We start from the raw sequence: 23,177 nt of genomic DNA on the forward strand, positions 1-23,177 counted from the left end.
CTTAAATAGTGATGTGGCACGACCGAAACTTAGCGTTAATAAAATCAAGTATCGTTTTTTTACAATAAGTCATCCTGAAATAATGGGCTTATTCTTGATGATTACGCATGGCGTTGCGTGGTCAGATATCCCTGGCAGTTTGTAGCACGTCGTGCAGCCGTGTGTACGTACGTGAATTGTAAATATAAAACTTTGAATGAATTTTGAATTCGTCTATTATAGATAAAAAGTTACGATTCAACAAACCGGTATCGTAAGTACAACACTGCCCAAAAAAGCTAGCAACATTATTTGTAAGTTTGACATTTTGCAAGTGTCAATTTAGTCTACGAGATTAAAAAACAGACTATATTACGGAATTGATATTTAGTTTGATTTTCAAACAACTTAAAATCAAGAGGTCCTTAAATTGACTGCATTCAATTCAGTCTCAGCGACAGTGAAAAATTGCAAAACGAAAAATATGGTAGAAAAAAGTATATATAGGTATAATAGAAAACTTTTTTATTTGAATATACTTTTTTCTACCATATAGGTACTCATTTTAGATCTGGCAACACTAGAAATAAACTTTTATATAAAAACTTAACCAAACTACAGTACGCCCGATGCAATTTGGAGTCTAAAGTGAGCTGTATAGATGGACAGTAGGTTTCCAAATAACTATTTACAACACAGCTAGTCGGCCCACCTAAGACTCACCAAGATACATCGGACGCAGTATATCTCCCAGCTAACGCCGAAGTGATTAGTTGGGTCCATGCCTGAGGAGAAAATGCCCTGGGGATAAATCAGGACTGAGGAAATTTAGGGCGACAAGACTCGAAGCTTTCCCCTTACCCCGTCCCCGATTGCTGTCCTATCCCCGCGGCTTTGTACGCGGCCAACGAATACTCAACTAATCGTTTAAAGTAAACTGTGAATATTACAACAATTTTACAATCGACGCATTACCGCAAGTTTTAGGGAAAAATAAAATATTTCCTATCATGCTCATGGCTTAACTTATTTACAACATTTAATAGAATTAAGGTTTTACCGAAATCTTGCTACATTTTCGCAACAACGGCATCTTGTAGTTTTTAATTAGATGCTTGTCACGTGAAAATTGTAATGATGAAAGAATTTCGGAACATTTGCACCACTGTAATCATAAAGGTAAAAATTTAGGTGAATGCTTCGCCTGTTAACGGAATATACATAACAAAATGTTTTTTTTTTAAGTCTTACGAAATACAACTATCTTTTGCATTAAAATGTTTACCGGGTTACACAATCGGATTAGAAGAACTTTCGGAGTTAAATATCAAAAACTACTTTGAGGTATGTTATTACTGCGAATGATAAGATCTTAAAAGTAAAACATCAAAAAACCATTTTATTTTTGGATTTCCCGTTAACAGTCGAAACGTTCACATTGAATTATTTATTTTGTTGGCAATATCTCACAATACTGCGCGACAGAAAACGTAACTCTGAGCCTACTGCTGTGTCCTTAACAGAAGCTGTAGTCACAAGTAATAAATCTCACTGAAAGGCTTTTAAATTTCCGGAGTTGTATACATATTCATAAACAATCGGGACTTAAGCTTGATACTAATATTTGTAATAAAGAGGAAACATTTTTTTTATTGTTTGTACCGTAAAGGCTCCGGAACTACTAAAACGATTTCAAAAATTCTTTTACTGGTGGGAAGACAATTCCCGAGTAAAATTGACGTCTGCGTCAGGACCGCTGTCACAAATCACCGATCCTCTCGAAAGACATAATAGAGAGTTGCTACCTAATTGCTACCAGCTACCATTAGTTGCTACCAATTGCTACCCTCGTGGTTTTGAAGATATTGCTAATTTATTTTTGTTAGAAAATGAATATCTTTAAAACCAAGGTACTAATGGTAGCTGGTAGCAATGAGGTAGCAACTCTCTACATGTATTTCGAGAGGATCGGTGATTTGTGACAGCAGTCCTGATGCAAGCAAATTGACTATATTTTGTCGACGTTTTGGAACGCGGGTGAAATCGCGGGGAAACAGCTACTATTACTATAAAAGTACGAAACCTTTTTCTTTCGGTACAGGTATTGTATCTTTTTAGTAATATATCGCGCCTAAGGCCCGATTGTTTATAAATATGAATAAATCTCGCTTCTAATAATAACCGCAAAACTACCGCTTTTATTTTCTTGATCTCTTCTTGGAAGAACCCTTCTCCGCTCTTAAAAGATCCTCTTCATCCATCTTCGTGTAATGAAGCTGTATATGGGCGAGCAACTTTTTCTCCCTTGTGAAATTCTCTCCACACATATTACATGAATACTTGTCTTTATCTTTATCTTTACTTTCTTTACTGCTTTCTGGAGCATTAAGAGCTGTAGAAGTAGAAATTTGTGATTCTTGGATAATATTATCTGTGGGTAAAACATATGATGGTTGCAAAAGAGGGTCTACATTAATAAAGGTAAAGAAACCTGTGTCCTTCGGATGTGCCACGTCTTCTAACGTGACTCGAAACGGTTCTTGCTCTTCCACATCTTCTCTTACTTCAGGTTTCGTTTTCCTTTGGCGTTTTTTAGGCACTTCTGCGGGGGGAGCTAGCGCTTTCGTTGATATTAGTAATTTACTGGGATTCCCAGTCTGAACTATAGTATAAGACTGTTTTTTCATGGCGGGCGTTGTAAATGAGGTCGGAGGGGCAACATTTATAGGTTCACACTGGCGGGCTACAGTTTGAAATAATCCGACCGGGTATGGCTTTGGTTTATCATCATCTGGACTTTTAGATTTTTCATGGTAATCTTTTTTACGCTCTTTTGATTTTAATTCACTTTCGCTATCAGATTTTCGTTTCTTGCCAGATTTTTGGTTTCCTGTAGCAGGCGCTACTGTGTCTTCAACCAAGGTAAATATGTTATTCGGCCCAGGAACTAATTTAAAGCGACCATTCAGATTAGGCGCAGAAGGAATGTGTACCGATGGTGACTGAACGTTAGATGAATGTGATTGTTGAGAATCGGAATCATTTTGAGCAGACCCTGAATTCGAATCAGTTTCGAAGCGTCTGATTTTGCTTGCTGGTCCTATTCTTGGCTTAGGTTTTACTTTTGGAACAGGTTGAACATTTTCTTCTGGTCTATGCTCTTTTTCTATCCTGTCATTACTATCGATATTTTTATTGCTATTTGTAGTACCTGAGTTATGATCACTTGAAGAATGACCATTTTCATACGAATAGGACTTCCATGAGTTTGGCTTTTTCAAATCACCATCAAGTTTTATATATTTAACTGTAGAAACACGAGGAGGTTCTGGAATAGGGTCAGTCTTAGGCATCTGTTTCGGAATTCCATTTTTTGCACAATTGTGAGATTCGACTACTTCTTTTTTCAGGAAGTTCCTATTGCAGAATTTGCACTGAAATAGCACACCAACTTGATTTACTTTAATAATGCTTATGTGGTCCATTATATTAAAAGGTTTTTCGGCCTCCACCTCCTTGGCTTTTTGTTCTTTTTTGGATGACTTTTCTTCGTTTGTGACCGATTTTTCGTCATCACTAGATGGTTTTTCTTCTTCGTAATCAAAGCTTAAATTATTTATGAGTGAATTGTTTTTAACTTTCACTACACTAGGTTTTGCTTCACTTTGTGGTGTATTTTTATTAATGCTGGGTTGTATTGGAGTACCAGAATTCCTATTACTAGATTTAGGTGGCTTAGAAGCGGTTGGTTTAGAAGGGGGTACTTTTGTATTAACTTTTTCTGGGGGCACAACAATTCTTTTAGTATTTTTGTCACTTTCCTCGTCTTCTTCAGACGTAGATTCTTTTTTAAATGCAACTGTCTCAGATCTTTGAGCAGTTCTAGTAACCCTTTTAGGTGGTGGAGGTGAATCTTCTTTTTCAGGTGACGTAAGAGGAATTTCTTTTATACCTTCCATTGCTTTCTTTATCAAAGCATCACAGATGTCATCATTGCTCATATTAGTTTTATTCAACTTTTCTTCCCAAGCTTTTCTAGTTTTGGTTTTAGTGAGAAATGGGCCAGTCTTACCTATTGATGAGCGCAAACTCTCTTGTGTCTTGATACATTTCTGAATAAATTCGTAAAGTTCTTCCAATTTTGCTGAACACCGGAAACAAATTTTGTGTGGAAGATCATCATTTTCTGTAATCTGCAAAGAAAAAGCTTTTTAAAAACCACTGTTGTGACCACATTGTGACTTGGTTGTAACAATTTTTTTTTGAGTAGCCTACTGAAGTTCAGGGGATTTCACCATAACTTTTGTTCATCTTCCTGACCTATATTTATTATTCTTATGAATTTAACACTTGAAAAGGCACAAAAATTACAAATGTACATAATGAGTCTTTAAACTACCAGACGATTTATTTTCCGTTTATTTTCTTTTTTCATTCGACATGTTTCATTCAAAATGAAATGTTTGAACATAAAATGAAACAAGAATGTGAATTAATTAAGCAATCGAACAATGGTGGCTAATCAAAAGAAGTATGAACAGTCTGAATACAAAAAGGTTTGGCTGGGTATGTAGTTGAAAACATCTTTGGGAGACCTGAGATTGATCAAAAGTATTTAATGGAGTGAACATTCACTCGGGCAAGTGGAGGATTTGATATCAGCTTAAGCAAATGTGCATGTAGATCATTTTTCATCAGAGAATTCCTTACTTAGCTTAGATAGATCATTTAATTTTGACCTTTGTATGCTGGAGTGCTGATATACACAAGAAACAATTGATTTCCTTATAAGTTATTATTCAACACGCACACGGCAAAAGGATTTCTTGTATTTTATTGTAAATATTATGCTGTTAACTCGTAACATTATATTTATTTATACTTTAGAAATTTTGTGACTGCAATATTGATGAATATTTAATTTTAAATAAGTTCATCATTTTGTAGTTTTAACTTTATAACATTAAATTGGTACCTATGTCATATTATACCATATTTTATTGATTCAATGGATCATATAATTTCTGTTTGAAAAAAACTTTGTTTGTATTGTTGCAGCCTTTTTATCATCTCAGGCACAGGTCTCCTCTCACACTTTGTTGGTAAAATTGGACTATAGAGAATTTCTTACAGGCTTCCATGTTAGGCAACTGTTTACTATGCATTTTTATATACAAACTTCAAAGTAAACAATAAATTGTTCTAAGAAAAACTGACATTTATGTTATCTGTGAACTTGGGCCTCAGTCTCTCTAGGTAGATTCTAACCTAGGTTAGCAACATCAGTCAGCTATTTTATAAAATAATAACTAATAGATACATCATCAGCTGATTGAGAGCAGTGCAGGTATGTAATAAGGCCAAGATATGAAGAATGTGTATGAGGAAAATCATTACTATTTTGATAAATGTGAACAGGCAAGTTAAACGCAAAACAAGAACGCAAGAAAATACAATTTAACTCACCCCAAAAGGCATCAATTCGTCAATCTTTTTGGCAGTAACTTTGTCAGCGTCAAAGATGTTGAGAAAGGGCCCATCTTTGCTTTCGCACAGGCGACAAACTTTCATGAAAACTGGTTGGGCAGCAGGGCTATAAGCCGCAGCTATTACCTCCGAACTTATGTTCTGGGCTACAGATGATTTCGATGGTTGTTTAGCCTTAGATTTCACCTTTTTCTTGGCCATTGTAATTCAAAGATTACTGTAGCTACAACACCTTCGTAATAAGATAATGAACTCTTTGTGACGCTTTTAAAATGTCTGTATACACACAGAGAATGCTATTCATTCAATATTCAACCATTTTAAGTAACACTCGTAGAAACTAGAGGAAAATTATTACGAGACAGAACAACATGGCTGGATACACAGAGTACAATTTTAGCTGGCGAAATGTCATTAATCAGTCAAAATATGACCATAGAGCAAAAGTAAATAAACAAGTGTAGATTTTGATGAATTTTATGACATTTAGGGCATTTTAACAGCAGTCAACGTCATCGCTCTCGTTAACCCCTCTGCTCGACAAGATTTTGACATATGACTTTACCGTTGATTCGGCGGGATATTTTGAATCGCGACATGGAAGTCAAAAATTTGTACTAACTTTCAACACATGAATTCTAAGTCCGTAATGCCTGATCAGAAGTATTTTAACTATAACTTTAGAGCTCACTTATTTGACAACAACGTGCAAAGGTCAAATGGGGTCAGTTAATTCAGAAAAAGATAATAATTACGGTGTTTTTAAGTCTATCGAAAAGTTAGGCATTTCAAATTTGGTGAAAACTTACCAATAAGTAATCGCATCACTTTCTCAAACACAACACAAACGTCATATTTATAACATTTTCAATCCGTTGCAATACATTTCGTGCACTTATTTATGTTCAATAACTAAAAAATCAGCACATAAAATACACAATAAAAATGAACAATTTACAAGATCAGTCAAGTCACAGACAAGTAGAGTTTGGAATGGAGTATTTTTTTTTTTTCAATCAGCGGTGTGCATTCGATACCAAAATCGGAAATTTATTATAAATAATCGAATACCAATTTTATATATACCTATTTTTTAATAGCAACTTATTTCAATTTTATTTATTAATTTTAAATTATAGGTTCAATTTGTTTTTGTTAAGAAAAAAGATATTTAAGTTTTTAGCATTAAATTTTTATATGTATTATTTATTTTGGTGTTGCGTCATTCGTAATAATTTTTAACTTTAATTGAATTTTTATTACCTATTACGGAATTTTAATTTATTCTTATATTATTTCTCAACAATTCTAACATTTTTGTTTCGGCGGAGGGTATGCGGGTGTTCTGAAATATAATGCAATTTGTAACTACCAAAGGTATGTACTTATTTGATGATGAGAAACAATAATAATAATTGATTGATTTGCCCCGCAGGGCATCTGAGGCGGATGACGGGGAGTAGCGACCCCGCGGGGCTATATATCCGAGTGCTCCAGGGAGAGTATACTGTCCCCCATCTCCGGCTTGCCGGAGTGAAGCATGACGGGGGATAGGTCTCCCGCCTCTTGGCTTGCCTTCACCGGCCGGTCAGAGTGGAGTCGCTAGAGTAGGGTTAGCAGCCCGCTCGGAGGGTAGGGGTCTCGTGGTAAGTGGCGAGTGGGCCGGTGATGCTGGACCCACAGGGAGCGCGTGATCTGCGTTTAAAGTCCGCCGAGGTATCCTCACCCTTCAGCCGCTCATGTACCTGTTGCCCTCTTGTTGCGATTTAGCGACTGATTCCCGGGGGCCCAGTAAGTGAGTTGGCGAGTCTCCACCTGCCATTTTTACGTGTATTTATTACATTGTTATCGGCAGGTGCCATAGTTCCCGTAGTTTCCCCATTCCTAGTCCACTAGCATCCCATCACAATAGCCCAAGTAGTTTTCATCCATAGTTAGCAATAGTTTAGCACAGAACCGGGCATTGTCCTTGGGTACATTTCTATAGTGTATACAGGGATAATCGTCGGTTTTGTGTCACCATTTCATTAAAGTTGCCCCACGTTCGCCTTCCAAAAATCCGGGACTGTAGTCCCGTGGTCGGTTAGAGACATAATAATTGATTGATTTTAAAGTCACCAAATATTTTTAACCGAATCCCAAAAAGGAGGTGGTTCTCAATTTGGATGTTTGTTTTTGGTCGAAAGGGTATATTCCCCATATTTGTTATTAGGTCCAGGATCTGATGATGGAAACCTTGAGAAATCGAGGGCAGCTCTCGAAAATTGTAAGCATAGATAAGGTTATAACTTGACACTCAGATGTATATCTGATAACACTATGAGACAGTAAAGGTTTGGAGCTGACCTGATGATGGAGACCAGAGAAGGTCGAGGGAACTCGACAACCGTACTTCTCTCGTCTCCATCTCCTTCACTGTTGCAGAGGCCTCGTAAATACGAATAATATAAGCACAAACACGAGAAAGTTTAAATATTCAGTTGTCGAGTTCCCTCGACCTTCACTGGTCTCCATCATCAGGTCAGCTCAAAGCCTTCACTGTTGAATAGTGCTACCAGGCAAACACCTGAGTGATAAGATTTCAACCTATGTATTTCTGCAACTTTCGAAAGTCGCCCTCGATTTCTCAAGGTTCCATCATCAGATCCTGACCTAATGATAATGGGACCACCTCGGAAGTACACGCTATCAAACAAAAAAAGAATCATCAAAATCGATAAATAAATGGCTGAGTAATCGCGTAACAAACATACAAAAAAAAACGGTCGAATTGAGAACCTCCGCTTTTTGGGAAGTCGGTTAAAAATAAGTCGGCGGCGGCCATCTTTCCATCTTGGACCAGCTTTCGATGAACAGCGAACTATTTGCCCCTTCAAACAATAAAATCGTCATAAAATTTTACGATAACTACACCTAACTACGGCTCTCGTCAAATAGCTTTGCCGCTCAGTTAAAAAGTTGGAAGTAACGAATCGCCATTAAGTTTGGCAGATCTACAGGAATCCTGCACATAAAACACCCGAAGAATAAGTCTTCATTTGCCGTCTTCAGAAACCCTAAAAACCGAAGATTTTTTTTATTCCGGCTACAACGTATTTTCTACCACTGATTTTCTAGCATTTTTTTTCAAAATAAATTAAGTCATTTTACTTTTCCTAATTTATTTTCAGATTATGGTAAGTATACAAAAGTGCAATTTAGTAATATTATAATATCAAATAATATAAAATTATTAAATCGATTCTTTATTTTAACGAATCGGATCATTCGATGCAAAACTTCTATCACCGTCGCCATCTTGTCTATGCGTCTTCAAATTTAAAAAAACAACTAATGTAAACAAACATGGCGAGTTCGATCAGAATTCGCGGTAATTACGATTGGATTTTAAAAAGGTATATTTCTAACGGGATGCTAAATATGAAAGGTTTGAATGCGTAATAATAATTTAAATTTATTTAGTTATTTTATTTAGTACTCACAAATGTGGTTTGATTGGAAAGAAAATAAATATGAGCGTAAATAATTAGGAAAGTGTATGACTGATTCGCAGACCCCAATTGGGGTCTAAACCGAGCTTACGGTGACATTGATGTTCAGACCCCGATTGGGGTCCGCTACGGATTTGACGGTTAATGACCTTTGTGCCTTTGACTATTACCAATACTTTTGTATTTATTTCAAGTTCCGCATCAGTTTTAATTTATTTCTTTAGTAGAAAATAGATTTTGACATTAAAAAACTATTATAGGTTAGGTAGGTATTGATAAATAAATATTTATAAAGAAACCATAGTTCACGAAAGGTCATAAATGTTTCATAACCACATGAAATCTTAAAAAACAATCGACAACTGTTTAGTAGCTAGGTACTGGTTGTCAAAATGCCGGTTTGCGTTATTTACACCTGCACTTGTTATCAATTTATATTAATTCCTACTTTAATTATTTTTTTAGACGCTGACATAAAAATAACTATCACAAGTTTGAGCCAACCTTTTGAGTGAAATGCAACAATAAAAAGTCATTGAATAGAGAAGGGCTCAAATGACCAGTTTCTGAGATTTGGTGACTTATGTTTAAATAAATAGTTCTATTCTATTCTATTTTTGTATATGGCAATCCGTGTCGATGTCAATTTCGACGATTCTGCCAATGACAAGTGGGATGAGAAGCAAGAAGTGCTTTTAATTAAAATAAATTTAAAAATATATATATATTGATTTAAGATGGTGCTGTGGCCGATCTTGTGTAACTTAATGTGTTAGTAGGACGGCACTGAAACAAACAGAAATATATTTACATATATAAAAACAACAACAAAATGTTAGTAACACATAACATATAATATATACCACAACCATACAAACTGTGGCCTAAATATAGGCCACAATTTATAATTTAATATTGTTTTGATTAATGAACATCAACAGCATCTGGAGCAGTTCTGGACAGGAGTGGGATAGGAGGGAACGGAAGTTAGTCGGGAGAGGAATTTTAAGTTTTTGGAGACGACCATATAAATCAAAGGATGAGTTGATAGGACAGTCAAAAAATATATGGTCCAGGGTACCTTCATCCAGTCCACACTCGCAGAGGGATGAATCCTGCACCCGAATTTTGCGCAGAAAGACCGGTGTACAGCAGTGACCTAACCGAATTCTGCACATGACTGAAATTACCCGTTTAGGGTATCTTTTGAAATTTGAAAACCACGGTTTTGGTTTTACAACCGGTTGAATGGCGAAATAAGAGCTACCCTTCCTTTTGCCTGAGATGTTCCACCATTCCTGCCACGAGGTCTCAAGACTCAATTTAGGGAGGTTTAGCAGGTCATGCCCTTGAAGGGAGAAGTGTGCAAGATCAGCGGACTCAGATGAACACGCATCTTTGGCCAATGCATCGGCACATTCATTGCCCGCTATACCGCAGTGGCTAGGGATCCAGACTAAGTGTACTTCTTTCTCTTGCCTAGTGCAGGAGAAAAGGGACTTTTTAATATCCAGGACAATAGGACAATGGAGTTTAGTTCTAAAGGGATTCTGGGATATGGCTTGGAGACAGCTAAGGGAGTCAGTAAAGATAACTCCACAGCTAATCTCATGGGACTCTATAAAACGACAAGCTTCCAATAGTGCCACACACTCGCCTGTAAATACTGAAGACTCCTTCGGACATCTGAATTTCAAAATTATTTTAGAGTTCTGATAGTAAACCGCGGCTCCAGTACAGCCACCATTTGATTTGGAAGCATCCGTGAAGAACTTTTGAAACCCAATCCATCGTTCACCCAAAACCGCATTAAAGGCCGAATTTGCAGATGGGGAGTTTTTGGATATGCCAATGTTATAGAATATTTTAGGGGTGAAGCAAAGTACTTCATAAGGGTAATTAAATAAAGGAAGTCTGGGATGTGGAGCAATGGGGGATTCTAAATTTTGAAAAAACCGATATGCTTTTAGGAATAGGGGGATTTCTTTGTGTTCCCAATATTTGGAGCTGTGACAAAGAGAGTCAAGCTCTCTGAGTTTTGGGATGAGGGGGTGAGATGACTTGGGAATAACCCTGGATAGGAAACGGGAAGCGAGGTACTGACGTCTCAGGGCTAAAGGAGGTTCAGCGCATTCGACCTGCAAGGCGTTAATAGGCGACGACTTCATGCAACCTGAGATGATTCGAAGGCATTGAGACTGAATCCTATCTAAACCGGCCAAGGCACCTTTGTTGCTTGGAATCACCAAGTGTGACCCATAGTCCAGGATACTGCGGACTAAGGCATTGTAGACCAGTTTCATAGTGAAGGGATGGGCCCCCCACCAGACACCAGCGAGAGCTTTTAGGATGGAGATTGCTCTTTCGCATCTTTTGATCAAATAATTAAAGTGGTGAATCCCGGATAATTTTGAGTCTAAGAAAACGCCTAAAAATTTTGATTTGTTACCTATGGGAATATCTTGTCCTTGAATGTTAACTGAGACCTGAGGGATCAGTCGTTTTCGGGAAAAAATCACTACCGAGCTTTTTGGGGCGGATAACGAGAGACCATGGTCCAAAAGCCATGTGTGCAGAGAGTCCAGGGAGAGACAGAGAGATGAGGCAGCGTCCGTAATAGATGGATTAACTACATACAACACTAGATCGTCAGCGTATTGTAAAAGGTGGCAGTCAGCATTAAGGCAGGAGCCAATGTCTGCTGTATACAGGTTGTATAGTAGGGGGCTTAGAACTGAGCCTTGGGGAAGGCCCTTCCACGTCTGTCTCACCTCAAATACCTCCCCCTGCACTCTGAGCATCAAAGAGCGAGACATGAGGAGTGCGCATATACATTGTACCATCTTACCCGGAATCCTCAGCTGTTGCAATTTTTGCCTGAGAACTGGAAGAAGGACGCTGTCGTATGCGGAAGAGATGTCAAGGAAAGTGGCTACAGCGGATTCATTTTTGGAAAAGGCTGTACGGATATCAGTAACCAAAATTGCCACACTGTCCATGGTGCTAAGCCCCTTTCTAAAGCCAAACTGACTACTCGGCAGTAGATCCCTAGACTCCACCAACCACTCAAGTCTATTTTTAATTAAATGTTCCAATATCTTGGCCAACACTGAGGACAAAGCAATTGGTCTAAGGCCATTCGGATCATCAGCAGTCTTGCCGGGCTTCAAAAGGGGAATTACTATCTGAGCTTTCCACTGTTCAGGAACCCAACCAAATTGATAGCAATAATTTATTATTCCTAAAAAATATTTTTTTGCTTCAAAACCAAAATGAACTGCAAATGAGTACGGTATGCCGTCTATGCCTGGGGCGGAATCCCTAACATGACGTAATACCGTATCAAGTTCCTCTAACGAAAATGGTTCATTCATAGGATCATCCACAATATTTACAGGCGGGAGCAGAAGTTCTGAGGAAGAAGGAACATAGGCTGGAGCTATTTTGTCAAAAAAGGATTCAGCAGTTTCTCTCGAGATAGGGGAAGAGATAGATGGGGAGCAGCCTCGCCTGAAACGATTAATGCTCTTCCAAACTGCTGAAATGGGAGTGGAAGGGGATAGAGAAGTGCAAAACTTAACCCAACCGCGGCGTTTCTTCTTGCGAAGAAGCCGCCGAGATTGAGCTAACACTCGTCTGTACCGTATAAGATTGTCGCTATTCATCGCATCATTGTACTGTTTTTCGGCCTCTTTTCTTTCTTTAATAACCGATGTGCATTCTTGATCCCACCACGGGGGTGACGGGATTTTATTTCTGGCACAGTTGCGCAACGGAAAGGTAGAGTCTGCGCTTGAGGTAATGGCCGAGATAAAGCCATCGTAGCAGCTCTTAGCATGGCAGTGACCAGAAGAATCTTGAAAACTTGAAGTTAAATTTGGAAGCATACTAATTTTCTCCTCCAGTAAAGATGCAAACCTCGACCAATCAGGTTTGGACAAGTTGTACTTCAATAGTGGAGGAGACGTTTTCTCTAAAAAGGTTTTATTAATTAAAGTTACAACAATGGGGTAATGGTCGCTACCATGCGTCAGAGTAGTACATTCCCAATGAATTGATGCCGCCAACTCTACTGAACAGAATGTGAGGTCTACACAACTCTTTTGCTGTCCTGGAAGGGATCTACGAGTAGGGCTACCATCATTTAAGATGCAAAGGTCAAAATCATCCAAGATTTCTACTAAACCTTCCCCAAACGAATCACAACGATTGGAACCCCATCTAAAGTGGTGACAGTTGAAGTCACCCATGACGAGCACAGGTCCCACTATGTTATTCAAAATGTCCCTAATGGTGGTTAAAAACCTACGCTGAGGATGGGAAATATACACGGATAAAACAGTGATACCCTCAATTCTACACGCAACTATATTCATATCACCATCCAGAACCGGAAGAGTCAAGGTGGAGAGGGGGACACGATTATTAACAAGGAGAGCCGACCCTCCATAGCCATCAGATCTGTCACATCTGAGAATATTAAATAGTGGTATATTAAAACTGAGACTCGGGGTGAGCCAAGTCTCAGCTACAGAGCAAGCCAGAGGCTTGAATTTATTGAGGAGGAATATGAGGTCGTGCTTTTTATGCCACACGCTCCTCACATTCCATTGAAGGAATACTTGGCGAGGCGCCATTTCTAATATTTGATAAAAGGTTAGTTAGTTGGTAGGCAACGTTGGACGGTAATTGGGTATTATTGGTGGATAGAATTGTAGAAAGAAGTTTAATAAGTATATCTATTATTGAGGAAACATTACTATCAATGAATGGGTTATTCAGAGCGCAGCCATCAGGCTGTGAAGGTGCAGGGGAGTTAATAATCTGCTGATGGGCAGCTTTATCATAAGAGGGAGATAGAGGGGCATGGGTCTTTGGCTTAAGGAAAACAGTTTTGCGGTATGACTGAGTGGGGACGGGAATAGCTTTTGCAGCATTAGCATAATTGCGAGAAGTAAGTGGGACAGATTTGCTAGCTTCAGCATATGAAAGGGACTTCTCAGCCATAACCGTCTTAATGGCCTTCTGTCTACCCAACTCGGGGCATGATTTGCTATTTGCAAAATGATTCCCCGAGCAGAGCACACAGAATGCCTCCGCCTCAGAAGTGCTGCAACCATCACCAGGGTGATCATGGCCGCACTTACTGCAGCGAGGCTTGGACCGACACACTAGTTCCACATGACCAAACCTGCAGCACTTACGGCACTGGATGGTGGGATAAACATATTGCTGAACCGGAAGGGAGGTGTAACAACAAAATACTCTTTGAGGTAATACTTGGCCATCAAAGGTAAGTACACATGTCTCTGTTGCCTTGAATACAGTCACTCCATCAATAACTACTTTCCTGCTTATGCGACGAACTTTCAGGATTTCACCACAACCTGAAGGGACCTGCAAGTATTTTTGGGCTTCCTCTTCATTTAAATCTGTGGGAACACCAGTCACAACACCCATCCTAGTTATATTAAAAGTGGGGATAGAGGCAACATAGCAGTTCTTATGTAAAATGCTGTTGATAATAAATGAGTTTGCATCCTGAGGGGATTTAAACTCTACAGACACACGGTTCCTACCAACTTTTTTAACACCATCACGGACAACATTGGTAATGTTATGTTTTTGTAGGAATATTCCGAAAGTAACAGGGTGTAGAGAGGTACCGGCGTTAGGCTGGGGCTCCAATCGAGAGACATGAACGATAAAAGGTGCCTTATCAGTAGCAGAGTACCTGCTGCGGCCAACTAGGTTTCTTTGTTGTTTTGATGGCGGGGTTGACACGCCAATGTTGGCATCATCTCCGGAGCGTTTCCTGGTATTCGAGGTTGATAGGGTCTGGGAGTCCGCGATGCTGCAAGCAACATCAGCGAGTTGGGAAAGCGGATAGTTGGGGGAAAGTGGAGCATATGCAGAGATGTCGGGAGGATCGGGATCGGGGGGTTTATTTTGATCCATTATGCTTGTAAAAAACTGGTTAGTTACCGAAATAACAACACACCACTGGTAACAAACAAAAAGACAACACACAAACACAAAACTAAGTCACAAAAGTTCACCAAAACACTTAAAACAGCTGAAAATTCTAGGCACACGTGCTAACCAAAGACACTCTGTGGCGAGAATCAAAAATAAATAGTTAACACCGATAAGTATAGGTGCTGAAAAAACTGGGCCCCGATTCTCCTAAGTTAATAATGTCAAAATCGAATAGAAATCGAATCGCAATATGATCGTAATAGCAGTTTTAACCATATCGGGCATTCTGCTACTAATAAAAGACCAATCGTATTCGATTGACATTTGATTGGTGTGCGATTGGTCTGCTATTTTGATGATTTTGGTCTATACGGTAGTTTGCTGTACAATCATTTTGCAATCGTAAATCATTTGCAGACAAAATGATTCATTATTGAATGACAGAAAAGGATAAAAAGGCTTATTTCAAAGAAAAAATAGCGGAATGCCACATACGCTTCAATCGTAATCGAGTCGGGATTGGATCTCAGTCGAATCGAGTCGAACGTCAATCGAAGGTCGCTTAAGTAAAATTAGGAGAATCGGGCCCCTGGCCATAAGTATTTCTCCGTGTTTCTAAAGGCCGTTTGAATCATTGTCCTGTGTTAGACAGAGTTAGCATAATCTGAACGACTGAATTATAATATACCTACCTATCTTGTTATTTTCTTGAGGATGGATGACCGGCAACTGACTCCTTCAACTGGGCCGTCCATGAGCAGGCTGATTCTCACTATCTTAATATAATTTGCAGAATAAAGGCAATTCTTATAAAAGGGCCTTGACAATGTTTGGATGGGCTTGTACTCTTACTGGATGAGCTGAGAAGATACCTACCAACCACTTCTTTCATACAAGCAGACCAACTGCCTTTCTGGTATCAGGTCAAAGTATAGACCTTAACACCAAGACGGATTACTAAACTTTCTGGCTTCTGAGTTTTGACTGCGATGACCTGTTGGCCACAAGCTTCCCAGATTTAAAATTTTAATGGAAGGTGCCATAGGCAGTACCAGCCAGACATGGCAAATGTCAGAAATAGGTCGAACAAAAACAATATTGCTGGAAAATGAATCTGTGAAGGATCCGAATTATACGAATAAGAAGGTAAGTTTCAATAATTTATTTAACTCATAAGTTCAACATTTTTCAATATTTTTCTACATTTTCAATAAAATTACTTAGACGCTTCCTTCAAGTACGCGATAATGTCCGCGCGCTCTCCAGGTTTCTTCACACCAGCAAACACCATCTTCGTGCCAGGAATGAACTTCTTCGGGTTCTCCAAATATTCGAAGAGGCTTTCCTCATTCCAGGTGACACCTTTAGCTTTATTGGCGTCCGAGTATGAATAGCCAGGAGCTTGGCCAGCTTTGCGGCCGAAAAATCCGTAAAGGTTGGGACCTACTTTATTTCTACCACCAGATTCAATTGTGTGGCATTGGGCACATCGCTGGACGAAGAGTTTTTTTCCGTGTTCAGCATTGCCAGTAGGTACACCCATTTTCCATGATTTTGTAGTATCAGGAAATTAGAATGCAACTTGACGTTGGCTCACAACACTGACTTATCCACTTACCATATTTTCATTTTTTTCATGAAGCTTCTGACAGCGTAAATGTGCAAAAAGGTTTAGATTACTAAGTTTCATAAATAAATACCAAAACGTACCTTCTCAATAGTATATAACTTCCAACTGCTTTGAAGTTTAGTTTGCATATTGAAGATTTTGTGACATGTGTGTGAATTTCGGCTAAACTTCGTTTACCTTTTGTTTATCGTTCAATTATAAATGTAGTTATTATGTGAATTTGCAGAATTTTATTTACTTTAGAAAATATTATTTTTATGATACAATATTTGATCTGATAATACTATTGCCTCGGTAGTTTTTATATTTTGCAACACCTAACTTATCCACGTCCGCCATCTTGAATTTAGTATTGTGCCAGTCGGGGGGGCGGTGACATATTTTACCCGTCATCGTCGTAATTTTGTGAATTTGTTGTAAAAACGCGAAAATAAGTGTCGTTCCGTCGTGTAAATAGTTTATGTCAGGACTGAACGTGAGGATGGCGGGTCAGACTATAAACGATAGGCTGTTGGCCGCCCGCCACAGCATCGCCGGGCAGGGTTTAGCTAAATCCGTTTGCAAAGCTACCACTGAAGAAATGATAGCACCCAAAAAGAAACATTTAGATTGTAAGTACTGTTATGGTAAAACGCATCCGTTGGAGCGTAAATCTCTAAACACACATGTTTTTTTCGGTCAATAATCATGACGACGTCGTCGCCACAGCGACTCTGGCAATGGTCGATAACATTTCTATGATATTGAATGTAAGCCGTGACGACCGCACTCAAGTTCATAGAACGCGTATTCTCTGACAATAAAACAATAATAAGATAATAGCAATTGAATTCGCATTTAGTATGTCGAAATATTTTTACATAATGTTGTTTCTCAGTATTGTGTGGCTTGACACACATTACCTAAGTTATGTCATGTTAAACTGGAATATAACGTGTTGGTTGGCGAAAAAAACTAACTACCTACTTATTGATTTTATATAAGAACCTATAACTATCTGTTTGAGCCTCTGATTTGTATCAACTGCATAATGTAATTATCTAGCATTCATTTCTTAGCTACATTGCTACTCATATAACTTACTATCTTACCAAAACTAAGATCTATGAACTTGTTCTAAAATTTTGCCTGTTCATGTGTATGGACATTTTTAAAGAGGTGTTGTCACTATCTTCAGCCACTATAATGAAGATAACAGAAAAAATAATTTTCTAGAAAGATAGGGTATGTGTAAGTAGTTTATCTTACCTTCAAAAATAATATATTTTTTACATAAATAAAATTCAGCAAATATTTTCATATTCTAGTAGGTAGCTAGCCATGTGGTCAGAAAACCATTCTTTGTAAAATTCCTACACTACCTAGAATCTTAAAAGACAATACATTAGTATGAATCATAAAAAATTAAAACTGGGTCTCACTTTTATGATGGTCTGATTAACAAAATTATCTTGCAAGAACATAACAAAAACAATCTGTCTGCTTTTTATCAGTTAATAAACATAGATATTTCAAAATAACATAGACAGACTAAAAGTAAAAAACATCTGTTTTACAATTAATTTTTAGTTCATATTGTGGGTAATAGGATTTTGTCATTTTATTAAAACAAAAATCCTACTACCTACTATTTATTAATTCGTTTTATTGCATAGTACCTGCAGTCCATTAAAAGTAAATGTCAAAGTTATCCAAAAACATCATCACAAGGCCATCAAAACCATCATAAACTATGTTCCTGGGGCCCGATTCTCCTAAGTTAATAATGTCAAAATCGAATAGTAATCGAATCGCAATACGATCGTAATAGCAGTTTTAACCATATCGGGCATTCTGCTACTAATAAAAGACCAATCGTATTCGATTGACATTTGATTGGTGTGCGATTGGTATGCTATTTTGGTAATTTTGGTCTATACGGTAGTTTGCAGTGCAATCATTTGGCAATCGTAAAACATTTGCAGACAAAATGATTCATTATTGAATGACAGAAAAGAATAAAAACGTTTATTTCAAAGAAAAAATAGCGGAATGCCACATACGCTTCAATAGTAATCGAGTCGGGATTGGATCTCAGTCGAATCGAGTCGAACGTCAATCGAAGGTCGCTTAAGTAAAATTAGGAGAATCGGGCCCCTGGACTGTGGCTAGAGGACAATCTTCTGTCACTGTCTTACACCCCATCTACAAATGCAGACAGGTTACACCATCTACATTAATGTTTATAAAGAGATTTTTTTGTTTGTTAGTTGTCAAAAACAACTGGGTTAATTATAAAATTTCTTTCACTGTAGGAAAGACACCCTCTTCCCGAGTAACATAGGCTTTATTATCCCGGTATGGGCAGTAGTTTCCACTGGACGTGTGTGAAACTGCTGGACAATGGCAAGTATTACTACAAAAAATTCTCTGTTTATTATGTTCTAAGAGTTTTTGCTGGAAAGAAGCATATTAGGCTATACAAACTCCCCAGCAACACATTTCTGAAGAGCACTTTTCTGAAGCCATTTGCATGCATGACAAAATAATAAAATTCTTCTTCCATACATGAGCAAACTATTCATAGAACATGTTCTATTTAAATATCCTTGCATTAGCATTTTATTGTGAGCCTATGAGTCAGCGTTTAACAGAGAGTCTGGCTTAATGTCTAACACCATGCGTCCAGTGTAACACTGATTAATGGGACATACGGCTGCATTACATTTACACAGTAATTAATGGCCGTATTATCCCTTGGTAGATGACAATGCTTCTAAACATATATATATATTTATTAATTTATTTCCTGAACATGATTTTTTATATGTGCCATTAGTAGTTGTCTGTTTTTTTTTTTGAGGAGTTCTGTTGTATGTAAAATTCTTTAAAGTATCTTGAAGTACATATGTATCATATACTAGCTATTGCCTGCGACTTCGCCTGCGTGGGCAATATAGAATTTCCAATTTTCCAATTTCGTTCATTTAATCGTTCATTGCTCATCCTCCGTAGGCGATAGCGTGATAATATATAGCCTATGTGTTGAACCGGGCCCCAGGTAATAGTCATGCAAAATTTGATTTAAATCCATGCAGTACTTTTTGAGTTTATCCTGGACAAACATACAGACAAACAGATAAACAGACATACAAACAAAAATTCTAAAAACTACATATTTTTGTTCAGAATCGATTATGGATCACCCCCCAAGTATTCTTTTAAAAAAATATTCAATATACAGTTTTGACTTTCCTATCATTTTATTATATGTATAGATGAGTATACAATATCAGATAAAAACTGCATTAATTCTAACTTGTGCACTTCTTATAAATGTTACTTAATGGCAGGTGTATTTTCCTGTTTAATGTCTTATCAGATTTTGAACTGGACGTTTCTGATAGCAATCAGCACTTCAATAAACGATAATTAAATATCACCTTTCTGTTACTAAAAGATATTTTTTATTTGTAAATTTTTCAGTTAAATAAAATTACCTATAACCAAACAGCTTCCTAATTTGATTCTCTTTAGATATAAGATAGATAAAATTAATAGGAGTAGATAAGTCTTGTAAATAGTTTTCTTCACATTCAAATGTCAGTGGGTTGTTGTTATTCAGTTAATAATAATTATGCATTTGGTGATTGCATAACTCTCCACTTGTGGTTACATTATATGTGCTCCCTCAATAGTTCGAGCTATCTAATTGCTGACAGGCTATTATTTTTGCATTTTAAAGCAATAGGCTTCCCTTTCTAATTATGTAGACATACATATACTCATCTTTAAACAATTTCTATCAATGTGGTATTGGTAATGGTGTGTCTGATCGTTTCTAAGACCCGTCCAAATTCTATTTGAAACTCTTATGGCCAGTTGCTATAAGTAGAAACTTTATTTTCCTGGATAGTAGCTTTTTGACCTTTATTGTGAATATCAGATATATAGCTTTATATCAGAATACTACTGTTAAAATGAATTATTTAATAGAAACCTAGATGTGTAAATTTTAGATTTTAAAATAATTAATGAGGCTGAAGACCAGATTAATGTTTCAAGAATTGAGTCAATAGGATATAACATAAAGACCCAACATTCAGACATGAAAAAATTCGAAGCAGTCCCTTCTAATACCCATTCATCCAATTTATGTTAAATTATAGGATAGGATTAACAGAATTACAGGATATCAACAAAACGTTCCGAAGACCAGTTATGACTAATAACAATAAGCGGGTCAGTGAAAGGATTACTATGTTATGTCTAGATGTAGTTATGTGTATCGCATCATTTGTTAGCTAGAGAGTACAATGTTGTGAGGCTACTTCTTTCGTTTTTCACCATAAAAGGCAATGCTGTGGGGTTTGACAGGTTCTAGCTAAATTCGATTATATGATTAATGTGAATGCATTTCAAGTTCTGATGGTGAATCGGGAATCCGGGACGTCATTTCGCGCCATGGAAAGACTGGTACTCAGACGCATCTTTTTACATAAAAAGCCCACCCAAACGTAATTGCGAAAAGGCTAGGCAGATGAATCTGAACATCACAAGGTACATTCATATATTACATAGATGCTTCGTATTTTGGCCCTTTAAAATAAATAGTTCTATTATCTGGGCGACCAATATGGTTTCAATAATAAAATAATACAACATTGTATTGTGTTCGTTCGGGACGTTAATTGGTGTGATTGGAGTGAAATACGATAAACAGGACAGACTCGTTTCCTGCCTAGTTATCATATCAAATTGTCGTCGCATTGTACTCTGGAAGCTTCGGAATTTCACGCTATTTGTTAGATATTATGCAGCTTGATATTAATCTAGACTCTGATTTATTTTTTCATAGGCAGAATATGAATATTGTCGGGTTAATATAATATCCAGTCCATCAACTATTTGAATTTCGTGGTACCCGTTCTGATGACAAAGTTCTTAAGAACTTAAATTTCAAATAAGTCATCCTCAAAACGAAGAATTACAATGGAATGTGATATGATCAGACATTCGATCACATAACATGAAGATTTAGATAAAATTAACCGCAAAATTACAATCAGTCAACCGCAACATGTTGTAGGTAAATGGCTAATAAAGTAAACACTATGTTTTTTACTGAAAAACAAACATCGGAGTTTCATTCTCTTGTAGTCTTAAGAAAAAGTCACTGTCATGGCGGCTATTAATCGTGATATATAGGTACCTAGTTGATGAACATTTCACTAATGGCTTTCTTTCCTCATGAGATTGGCGCGCGTTTGTTAATTTACTATTGTTTTAGGCGTGTTTTACATGAAGGTAGTTGTAGGAGGATTACTAAATCTGCCTTAAAATCGTAAAATACGTGTTCTCCCGGAAAGCAGAAGTGCCTTTCGTTCCCGCAAAATGAAGTTTAGTTCTTACATGAGCCAAGCATATTGTCATCAGCGGCTTTTATCATTAGATAACTTGTAAATTCGGCATTGTAACATCATAATTATGCACCAGCTCGATGACATTAGAATGCAAATCGTGAGAACTTCCACTTAAGAATATGAAATGTGCTTACTCATTTAAATGTTCATATTAAGTTTTTAATGCATGTCTTTATGTCACCGGTTACGTTTGGAGGTCACTTCATTGAGGTCGTGTTGGTTGATGGGAAAAAAGTTTACAGAGGGCCTAGATAGACTTTAATTATATTCTAAACAAGTACAGGATGTACTTCCTTAATAATTATGAAAGGGAAAGTAGCCGCATGTGGAGTCTGTTTCGCAGTCACATGGCTGGATGAATACAGTTGCGATAATGTACGGAAGACAGATTGAAGCCTTGGGAAAAATATAGGATAGTTTTTATCAATGGTGTCTTATGTTCCGAGCTAGACCTGAGAAGAGAGCTTGTAGTAGAAATATTTAGTTTATTCCCATTAGCAATAGCGAACGTTAGTACTCAGTTAGAAGGCAGACTACATTTTAATTGCTACTCTAAAATCTTAGTCATCGTGCCGCGAAATTTCCATGTTGGTCATGCTGTCAAATTCTATGAAATATAACACATTGAATCAATTAGGCGCAGTAATTATTTTAGAGTGTGATCCAATCCAGTTATAGGCATTATGAACTCATGAGGAAATAACAATAATTAATTTTTGTACTTATGAATGGTTCTATAAATGGATTTCAGTTATATTCGTTACCATAATCCTTATGAAACGTCGTCCCACATTGATTTTCAAAATTGTCCGTAAGAATCCCTAGACGTTTTTTTAACGTCAGACAAGTGGCGACGCGATGGCATCTATCGACAACTCGTTAACTTCTTGCTGCACTATACTGGGCTTTGTGCTATTTATTCCCAATAAAAGTCAATTAGTTTGCTGTCTATAAAACTTATTTTCTCACTGCTGTAAACGATGCCGTTACTGGGTCAACGGATCGAATCAGATCATTGTTTCCATTAGCATATTGTTGTGAAGCTCTGGAAAGTTCTTTTGTAGCTTTAAAAATATAATTGCAATGTTTTTTTATACCGTTTAGTACCTACCGGAGCATCCCAACCCTTTCTCTGAGCTTTTGATTCTGTCTGCCACACAAAGGGCTATCGTATCTATAGAACCGTAAAAGCCAGTTGCTATCTTGAAA

At 37.4% G+C, this 23,177-nt stretch overlaps 3 protein-coding genes across 12 annotated transcripts in view; 1 reads left to right on the top strand and 2 right to left on the bottom strand.

Annotated features, from left to right (window-relative positions):
* Positions 1-321: 321 nt before the first annotated feature.
* Positions 322-5,873, bottom strand: LOC124640972. The gene is made up of 2 exons (XM_047178961.1): positions 5,446-5,873; positions 322-4,172 (listed from the first exon to the last, which is right to left on the bottom strand). Exons 1-2 carry the CDS (start codon positions 5,665-5,667, stop codon positions 2,178-2,180), a joined length of 2,217 nt encoding a protein of 738 aa, XP_047034917.1. The 5' UTR covers positions 5,668-5,873; the 3' UTR covers positions 322-2,177.
* Positions 5,874-16,083: 10,210 nt separating this feature from the next.
* Positions 16,084-16,851, bottom strand: LOC124640975 (cytochrome c-like). Its single transcript, XM_047178972.1, has one exon. It carries the CDS (start codon positions 16,477-16,479, stop codon positions 16,153-16,155), a length of 327 nt encoding a protein of 108 aa, XP_047034928.1. The 5' UTR covers positions 16,480-16,851; the 3' UTR covers positions 16,084-16,152.
* Positions 16,852-16,901: 50 nt separating this feature from the next.
* The window catches only part of LOC124640973 (phosphatidylinositol-binding clathrin assembly protein LAP), a 43,456-nt gene continuing 37,180 nt past the window's right edge, over positions 16,902-23,177 (top strand). For 5 of the 10 annotated variants that reach the window (XM_047178962.1, XM_047178965.1, XM_047178964.1 and 2 more), the window contains exon 1: positions 16,902-17,177. In XM_047178962.1, coding sequence (XP_047034918.1) covers positions 17,027-17,177 — 151 coding nt within the window. In that variant the 5' untranslated portion in view covers positions 16,902-17,026. The remainder of the gene's footprint in view (positions 17,178-23,177) is intronic. The other 5 variants (XM_047178967.1, XM_047178968.1, XM_047178970.1 and 2 more) reach the window with 3 other exon arrangements.

This window comes from Helicoverpa zea, chromosome 21 (assembly GCF_022581195.2).
Source record: "Helicoverpa zea isolate HzStark_Cry1AcR chromosome 21, ilHelZeax1.1, whole genome shotgun sequence".
Lineage (NCBI taxonomy): Eukaryota > Metazoa > Arthropoda > Insecta > Lepidoptera > Noctuidae > Helicoverpa > Helicoverpa zea.